Source organism: Oryzias latipes, chromosome 1, assembly GCF_053564925.1.
Source record: "Oryzias latipes strain Hd-rR chromosome 1, Olatipes_Hd-rR_3.1".
Taxonomy (NCBI): domain Eukaryota; kingdom Metazoa; phylum Chordata; class Actinopteri; order Beloniformes; family Adrianichthyidae; genus Oryzias; species Oryzias latipes.
In genome coordinates, this window is record NC_136237.1 from 9,883,956 (window position 1) to 9,893,264 (window position 9,309).

Genomic DNA, 9,309 nt, shown 5'->3' on the forward strand with positions numbered 1-9,309 from the left:
CTTGTCTCAGAGCAGCCTTTCCTCTGGACCCTCATGCTTTCCACACTCGCAGCCATTGTTCGCGCTTTTCCTGACAAGCAGCCTTGTTTCATAAGATTTATTTCCTCGGCCCCATGTCCCGCCTCCCGATCTGAGGACGTTACCATGGAGACCACACAAACAAAGTGAGGTCATGGAAAAAGAATTGGAAGTCGTGGGAGAACAGTGAAGTTAGAACAACACAGGTCTTATCTTCACCAGCAGGTTTATTTTCTTTGGCAGATCACACAAACATGAACACACACACAGCGCCGCACATCAGCTCTTCTTCTCATGACAGCAGATGTTGGGAAAACGAGCCTTTTGGTCTCCTCTGGTTTCTGGCCTGCATGTTGGACTTCTTGGCTGGACGTGGGCACAGTGGTGGTTGTGAATGTGTCATTGAAGCCTCCTGTTAAGAGGCAGGGAGGAAACTGGTTGAGCACAATTCTTCAAGTTCCTCCTGTGAACTTTTCCTCAAATAAACCAACTTACCTGCAGTCATTTATCTAAAAGGAGAGAAGAAGAGATGACAAAGATGAGTCAAAGAGGATCAAATCATGTATTTCTACTTGAACGTTTGTGATTGTGTGCACCTTTGTCTATCTGGCCTCCTCAGTCTCCAGCAGTCTCCTGTAGGTTGCGATCTCCTGCTCCAGCCTGGTCTTGATGTCCAGCAGCATCTTGTACTCCTGGCCCTGGTGCTCAATGCTGCCGCGCACTTGGCCTAGTTCGCATTCAAGCATGTTGATTGTGTTCTGGTAGCCGCTAAGCATGGCGCTGAACCGGCCCTCTGTCTCTGCCAACGTGTTTTCAAGAGCACCTTTCTGTTGGGGTAAAGAAAAGCTGTGGATCACTGATCCTGCAGCTGCGCTCAGCGCGCCCCACCCTGGATGCAGTATGTCACTCGGTTTGTTTGCTTTGCATTTTCTCCTGTTTTGTAAGAGAACAAAGAGAGCTGGCTCTGAAGGTAAGTGTCCCTTTGCCTCTCCTCCTCAGTGACACAATGGCAGTGGGAGGCTCCTGCTGAATGACTGACTGCAGCTGGGCACCCAAACCCCAACCAGAAACAGCCTCTCATTCCTCCAGCTTTTTTATGACTTCCAGAGTTCAGGCAGATGTCTGTGAAATGTTTCCCAGAACAAAGTGTCTCCCTCCCACCTTCCATCCTCCCTTCATTCCTTAAGGATTGCCTCTCTTTCCCATCCTCCCCTTCGCTCCTCGCCCTCTGTTCTGGGCGATCTGGGGATTTTGGTCATATAAGGAAAGATTTTAAAACAAACGTTTGTCTTTACCATGCTGAGCTGGGACTGCAGCTCGATCTCCAGGCCCTGGAGTGTGCGCCTCAGGTCATTGATCTCTGTCTTGGATGTCTGGATTACTTCTGTGCTAACGGCCACCTCTTTGCTGAGAGCTGATGACTAGAATTTAGAAAAGAAGACAGAGTGAGAGGTCTGTATGATTATACGTGTGATGACAGGTTGGCCTGCTGACAGAGGAACTCCTGTTACCTTCTCAGTGAACCAGGCTTCTTGGTCGCGGCGGTGTTTGTCTGTGATGGCCTCATACTGTGCACGGATCTCCTCCATGACTTTGTTCAGGTCCTGCTGAGGTGCAGCGTCCACCTCCACGTTGACTGTGCCCGTGAGCTGAGAGCGCATGGCTGCCAGTTCCTGCAAACATCAGGGGACGTCAGCATTGGTGTCTGTTTGCAGAGACTATAAAAACCAGGTGTCACATCACTGACCTCCTCGTGGTTCTTCTTCAGGTAGGCCAGCTCATCCTGCAGACCTTCGATCTGCATTTCCAGGTCAGCCTTTGTCAAGGTGGTCTGGTCCAGCAGGCGGCGGAGGTTAGCGATGTCAGCCTCAACTGACTGTCGCATCATGAGCTCGTGCTCAAACCTGGTAAGTTAGGAAGAGGCCTGATGTTAGACAACTGCCCGCTAGAGCCTGCATGAAGGCCCTCTGAATCAGTGCTTACTTGGTTTTGAAGTCATCAGCAGCCAGTTTGGAGTTGTCGATCTGCAGCAGGATGTTGGCATTTTGGACGGTGGCACCGTTGATCTGCAGCGGGGATGGGGTTAGTTAGTGTCAGGCATGTGCAGAGCGGCACGCTTTGATGACTGTTTACACAACTTCAGATGTTTCTGTTACATCAACTGAATTGTGTCCTTAGGGCACGTTTGACTTCCTCCTGTTAAGCTGTCATGCTGAATATTTGTGGTTCATTTGTGGAATCTTTCAGCCGCAAAGAAAACACAGATATGTTCACTTTAAAAAAGTGTTGTCTGGAAATCATTGACAGGAACGGCAAACATTTGCAGGTGGCAGAGGCACAGACCATACCTTGTCTTTCAGGTCATTGATGATGGCCCAGTAGTTGCTGTAGTCCCTCTGTGCTGCCGGGCCCTTCTGCTCATAGTACTCTTTGATCTGCTTCTCCAGCTTGGCATTGGCCGCCTCCAGACTGCGAACCTTGTCCAGGTAGGAAGCCAGACGGTCGTTCAGGTTCTGCATGGTGGCCTTTTCGTTCAGGTGCACGGAGCTCTGGTCCATGGCGTTGGACAGGTCAAACCCTCCACCCATTCCAAAGGAAGAGGAGACGGTACGCCCGGTGGCAGATGAGATGCGGGAGCCTCCCATGAAGCTGAGACCGGACACGCTGTGAGCTTTGTGGGGAGCAGCGCTTGAAGTGTAGCTGCGGCTCTGCCTGGTGATGGTGAGCCCAGGACCGCTGGCGATGCTCCTGTTGTACATGGCGGCTGACTTTCTGCTTGTCAGAGGAGAAGACGAGGAGACGAGTGTTTCACAGCTGTGGACTGTTGCAGGACTGTGGAGTTTGATGGAGGGAGGACGGCCGTTAAAATAGCTTTGAATGTGGGGCGGGCTCTGAACGTGGGGAGGAGGAGGAAGTTTCTGCAGTCAAGGCTCAGGCTGTGCAAAACCGTCATTTGTTTTCTTTTAAGCTCTGGGATTTGGTTATTTTCCACCCCTGTGAGGAAAGTGGTGAGGAATGTGAGCAGATCAGAGGAGAATCTTCATGGGCACCCTGATGATTCCTTGTAGAATGTGAGCACAAGCAACTGTAACGTGTGCTCAGAAATACCTGCAGGTATTGTCCTGATCATGCCAGTCACTTGGCAGCTCAGTGCGAGAAAAGGAAGGGTAGATTTATTGTTTTGTTGCCCCTCCGTTAGTCAATAGTCAGTGTGAGCGGCATGTTTCATCCTGATAATATCCACAGTTACGGTTTAAACCTCCCAGGTGTATTATTTCACTTTGTTTGTCCAGCTGAGTTTAAATGCGTTCTGATAGTCTGAGCAGTCAGAGGCCCTCTCAGGAATTCTTTAGGAGCCAGGATGGATTCTTGTTATCAGCTCTGTTTAAATTCAATCATTTTGTCTGTATGTGGTCAGAGCTCACATAGCCGACTGGATACTTGCAGGCTTTGCAGCCTCGAACCACAAACATGTGATGTTATCCACACATTATCATTCACCCCCCTTCATTGTTCAGGAAATCACACAACATCCCGTCTCACATGTGTTGGTCTTGACCTGATGTGTGTTAGTGTGTGGAGCTTATCTCAGCCTGGTTCTTTGCACAGAAACATCTGGCATCGGCTGCGGGGGGAGGGCTGCCTCGTCAGGAAGAAGTGAAGTCATTCTCCTTTGGAGCTGCCAGCAAAGTTTGCTGCTCAACTCCCCCCAAAGCTGCACACACTTGCATGGAGACAAACCGTTGTTTGTGCGATGGCCTCACTTTGAGAAGAAAAACAATCTGGTTTGTGCTCCGAGGATCAGAGATCTGTTCCATCCATGCTGCTGTACTTTTAACGCTGGAGGAGGTGGGTCCAATCCCGCCCAAGTCCTCTACTCCAAAGGAAGAAAAGTCATTCCATGATCGATTTAGATTTCTCTTTGGTTCATTCACTGCATTTTATTGATTGATAAAGCAGATGATGACATTTCCATTGTTGATAGGATTCTGTGTCTTCTTCTGAACACAGCGACTCCTGCATTTTTCTTATGGATTCTCAAGTGATTGTTTGTATGTTATAGATAGAGGATCGACGTTCAATTACGTTTTTAGGTTTTTCATTTAAGGAAGCAACATATTAAATCCAGGATCTGCAACAATAGGAGCCTCCACATTTGACCACTTTGTCTATAAACCAAAGAGGACCAGATTTGGTGAGACGAAAATGTTTGAGGGCCAACCATTCGGCCTGACATTCTTTGAACTATTACAATGACATTCAATGCAAGTGAACTATTCAATGAACGTTTTATTGCAATGGCTTACTTTTCTTTTCCTAACGTAGAAGAGCGGTCAACCTCTAAACGGCAGATCGCAGGCTCAGCTACCACCCTGCTTACCCACGTGCTGAAGCGTCCTTGGGCAACTAAACCCCACATCACTCCTGGTGGTGATAGGCGGAGCCAGTGTTTGGCAGTGGAGACAGCATCAGTGTTTGAATGTGTGAAGACCTTCAAGTAAGGTAGTAAAGTGCAAAAGTACACAATTTACCATAGATCTAAATACGCTTTTACCTAAATTACTGCCAATGGCGTAGAACGTAATTTATTCAACTACAGTCAAGAAATTTTTGATTGTTCTTTGGAAATGCTGGGGCCATAAATCATTGATTTTATGAAAGGAGACTATGGGCCATTGGATGTTTAAATGTGGGCCCAATGCGGCCCACAAGGTGTACAATTTCCCAATTGTGGTTGGTAATTACGTTTTAAGACGTCGTAAACCTGTGGCACCACTATCTTTCCGGACTTTGGACACACCTGTTCTAAACCTTTGAACTTGTTTAATATCAATCAAGTACTTTATGCATCTAAGATGTGCATAATGTATTATAGGAAAGTAGTATGTAGAAACCCTCCAAAGTTTCTGACTGTGGCCAAAGGTTGACTCTGAAACTGGGATTTCCACATTTTTTAAGACATTTGGTTGCCCTTGAAGGACTTGTTTACTGATAATAACCATACAACTGTGCGCGTCTATTGTTGTAAACAGAGACTGCATATAGTGGGGATGTTTTTTCCGTGACTGTTCTCAGAGGTGATGCAGAGCGGGGTTTTCATGGCAGGCTGTTCTGGATGTTTGTCATAGTTTCACCTGCAGCTAGAGTGGAGAGAATGCTCTGTTTTTGCCAAAGCGATGATCATCTTTGTTTCAGCTGACATGCTGATGTGCCCCGAAGGAGAGGTGAGCTGCAGGAAGCAGGAAATGCCAAGTTGTTTCAAATTACTGAGGCATTCCCTGCAAAGATCTATGAAACTGATCCCAATGTCTTCAGATCTTTATCTTTATCTTTGGGGCGGTCGTGGTGCAGCGGTAGGGCGGTCGACCCACGATCGTAATATTGCAGGTTCAATTCCCGCCTTGCATGCCCATGAGTCAATGCGTCCTTCGGCAAGACATTGAACCCCACCTTGCCTCTGGTGGTAAGCGGGCACCTGTGTTCGGCAGCAGAGCCACCACCAGTGTGTGAATGTGTGTGTGACTGGGTGAATGTGTCTGTGAATGTTAAGTGATTTGGGCCATGTAGGTAGAAAAGCGCTATATAAGTATACGCCATTTACCATTTATGTACCATCCATTCATCTCACAGCTTTTACTTCAACAGGATGCTAAAGGAGGAAACCCCAAGATCTGTCTCAGGCACCTCCTCCAGGAGCTGAGAGGTTTCTCTCCAGGGCGTCCGGGCTCTACTGGGGGTCTCCTCCTGGTGCCCAATACATCCCCTTGAAGGTCGTCGTTCCAGATATTCAAACATCTCCAGGGCTTTGGTAGCTCTTCACCATGTGGCTCCATTTCAAAATGTAAAACAATGGAGCTGAGACGATTCAGAAGCTAATCCTGTGACACACATAGGCGTTCATGGTCCGGATGGGTCTGCACACGCTCCACAGTCTGAAAATCAAGGGTGTGACTGCTGTTTGAGGTGTCTTCTTTATAACAGCATCCTTTGTTTGGATGTGAGAAACGGCGGAGTCCCCTGAGGTTTGTTCAGGAAAGTTCTGGGTGCTCCAGACTGTCGGAGTGAAGCGCAGGTCACAGTTGTTAGTGTAACCCTTCATCATGCTTAATGTGTATAATCTCTGCTGGACTCCTCCAGGACAGCGGCAAGACACTCCCTGTAAACCGTCTCATGAGAGCTTTAAGACTTTTCTGACCCATCATCCATGAAGCACCTTCACTCCCAAAAGGGCTTTCTCTATCACATCGTGCTGTGAGTTGAGTGGTCCAGAGAAGGAGTGGCAGCTGCAGCCCAATGTCTCAAGGAGATGCCATGAAGTTGGACTAGAGCAAAGTGATTGCGTGGGTTGGCTCTTTGTTTCCCCAACTCTGTCTATGACTCACCAGCCAAGCCTCCTTCTTCTGATTTCACACATTAATGCCTGTTTTCAGTGCAGCATTAATTACTGCTGTGAGCGAGGAAGCAGGTTCAGGCGCAGCTCAGCAGGGTTTACAGCAAAGTCCATAATATTGAACATTTACTCCAAAGCAAACAGAGATTGTGAAACGTTCAGATGCCAAACCTTTAAATAAACACAAATCACACAATACCTGCAGCTCAAGAAATCCTATTAGCCTGCGAAAGCAGTTTTTGCTTCACAAAGATCTTCAGGTGTCCCCATTCACCCTTTATCCATTTTTCTATAAACCCTTAGGAGGAATTAACTGGATGACTCAGCAGAGAAAACATTCAGCCACATCCACTGAAGCCAGAATGAAGATAAAACCCTGAAGAGACTTTTATCATGAGGTGCAGGAGGAGTTGAAGTGCTTTGGATCACATTTAGTTTTTGCTTTGACTCCAGATCTGAGGAATCTGCTGCGCTCACAAGCGTGGGGAAGATGACGCCCGATCCCCTGTATGTGCAGCAGTAGCAGGAGACTCAACAGGTTCCTGCAGTTCAGTTTGCCGGTCGGTCCTGATCCCACCCCCCACCCCCGTGGTGAAGGATGGGAGGACAAACTGAAGACCCAGGAAAGAGCTGATGAAATTTCCACTCCTTCAGCATCTTTTCGTAAATCCATTCAGTCACACTTTGGGGCCAAAATCAACACCTCTGAGTTCGTCTGTTTGTAAAACTTTTTTTTTTTTTCCAAAACAACAAATCAAACAGTTTGAGCAAGATATTCAGAGACGTACAGCAGAACCCTTCTGTGAACAAACATAAAATCATTTAAAAATCCGCTGAAGTTGATCAAAAAGTGGTTTCAGCTGTGTTTGCAGCACTTGGTTACCATGGAGACTAAATAATCCAGCATCTGTTTGCAGCATGGCAACTTGCAGTGTATGTGTCATAGCTAACCCTCAGTCTTATTGTCTGAGGCCTAGAGGTCCTGAAGAGCTACCACAGCCCTAATTCTCCTCAGTGGGAGGGGCGCGTCGGGCAGCTGTCATCACTCGGACACCTCCTTTCTTCAAAAGGTGACTCATGGTGCTGCTTCATAGCATCAGATCAGTGCACCTTTGATAGTAGGTTTCACTCTGGCAGCTCTGTGTATGCCTGGATGCTGTCATGGATGACGCATTCAAACCTTCTCTCCATGACTGATGAGGACTTCAGCTCTGCAGCTTTGTCAGGATTCACAGACAAACATCAATCACAGCAGAGACAGAGGACGCTTCCTCAGAAAAGATGAGCAAGTGTCAGACAAATGTGACAGAAATGAGGAGAAAAACTGAAATTCCTGCAAAAGTGTCTGTGAATGTTGCTCCCTGAAATGCTGAAGTCTTGAGGAATATGAAGAGGAGTGAAATTAAATTGAATTACTTAATGCATAATTAGATGAAGAGCCTAAACAAAGGCAAGCGGTTCATTCATGCAAAAACTTAATAATCACTGAAAATGAGAGATAAACAGGGCAGGCTAAAGAAAGAGAAGAATTTGGTCAGATGTGCAACAGATGTTACTGTTAGAAAAAATTCTGGATTAGCCGAAAAAATCTTTAAGAAAGCCCTGGATCAAAAAGAAAGAGAACTGAGATGTAGTTTTTATAAAGATAAGGAGAAGTAAAACAGGCTGATGTCTACTAATCTATCAAAAGTTTAAACTTCAGTCAAAAGTTCTTTGCAATAAAATGGGTTTGAAGGATTGAAGCTTCTGAGAAAAGCAGATAGAAGAACAAGAAATCCTCAGACAGAAAAAGCTTCTCAGGGTTCAAACCTCGAGGTGCCAAAAAGTATATGAGATGACTCATTCTTATTTCTGAGCTTTAACCGAAACCAACAGATTGCATTGAAATAATACTGCACGCCTGCGTCCTGTGCCGGTAACCACCAGCAAACCCAGAACCAGGAAAGAACCTGGGCAGATCAGAGCCAAGGACTCTTAACAAACGTCCTGTTGCCCTGGGTCCTTTGGGAAAAACAGCACGTCTGCAGCCTGACTGCACACAAGCCGCTTGGATTGATGGAAACAATAAAAGCTGTCAACGCAGAAGGACCTAGGCTGCTCAGGTCTTTGTTTGAGGGCTGAAAGGTTCTGCCCAGCAGCAGGAATGGGAGTAGCCTTGCGTTCAGGAGGATCATCTTAAGCTTTGCTGCAGAACTGCTGCTGGTGTCCTGAAGTCCTGAGTGAAGTACATCAAGGTCGTGACCTCCTGCATGATCTGGAGGACAAGAACTGCATTGTAACTGCAAGAAACTGGCTTTTGTAAAACAGTGCACAGCAGTTGTGCTCATTACTGTCTGTATTTCTGCCAGTTTTACTTCCACGATCCTTTTGTTCAAATGTGCAGATCCAAGTTTGCACAAACAGCAGAGTGTGCACGTCTGTGCACAGAAACTCTGACTCACACATGTGGAGCAGAGCCTCCTGCAAAAGTGCCACACCCCTCCGCAGACATGTTCCCGTCCTGCTTGGCTGCGGACTGAGAAACTCTGGCAAACGCCTTGGACCCACACACATTCTGACATGTTCTTGGGAGGGGGCTTTCTGTGGCTGATTTTGAGCTCAATCCATGTGGGGCTCTGCTTCCAGAACAATATCCATCCTGAATGAGTCACACATGAGGCATTTTGAACCAAGTGAAGACGCCATCAGGTGGACAGAGGAGAACTTGGTTCAGTTTTTAAAGCTCCATCACTGCAGGATTTATATTTTCATTGTATAGAAGCAGTTCATGAATGGTAGGTCGGCCACGGCTCACCTTTGACACAGTGCTTCTGCGTGGGGTCCCCATTTCTGTAGGGAGAGATCTCAGGAAGTGCCCTGGCTCCATCTAGTGATCACCTCACTGACTACAGCCATTGACT

At 47.0% G+C, this 9,309-nt stretch overlaps 1 protein-coding gene across 1 annotated transcript; it reads right to left on the reverse strand.

Annotated features, from left to right (window-relative positions):
• Positions 1-227: 227 nt before the first annotated feature.
• LOC144984177 (keratin, type I cytoskeletal 19-like) lies at positions 228-3,099 on the reverse strand. Its single transcript, XM_078932194.1, has 8 exons — positions 2,367-3,099; positions 2,002-2,084; positions 1,766-1,922; positions 1,530-1,691; positions 1,314-1,439; positions 615-845; positions 514-527; positions 228-430 (listed from the first exon to the last, which is right to left on the reverse strand). The coding sequence occupies exons 1-6, from the start codon at positions 2,775-2,777 to the stop codon at positions 621-623; spliced, it is 1,164 nt and encodes a 387-aa protein (XP_078788320.1). The 5' UTR covers positions 2,778-3,099; the 3' UTR covers positions 228-430; positions 514-527; positions 615-620.
• Positions 3,100-9,309: the final 6,210 nt, after the last annotated feature.

Excerpts from the sequence above, each read along its gene's own strand:
- LOC144984177 (XM_078932194.1), bottom strand. The coding sequence starts at position 2,777 with ATGTACAACAGGAGCATCGCCAGCGGTCCTGGGCTCACCATCACCAGG. Across the intron at positions 1,923-2,001 it reads GCTGATGACTTCAAAACCAA|GTTTGAGCACGAGCTCATGA; the intron begins GTAAGCACTGAT and ends CTAACTTACCAG. Across the intron at positions 846-1,313 it reads TGCAGTCCCAGCTCAGCATG|AAAGGTGCTCTTGAAAACAC; the intron begins GTAAAGACAAAC and ends TTACCCCAACAG.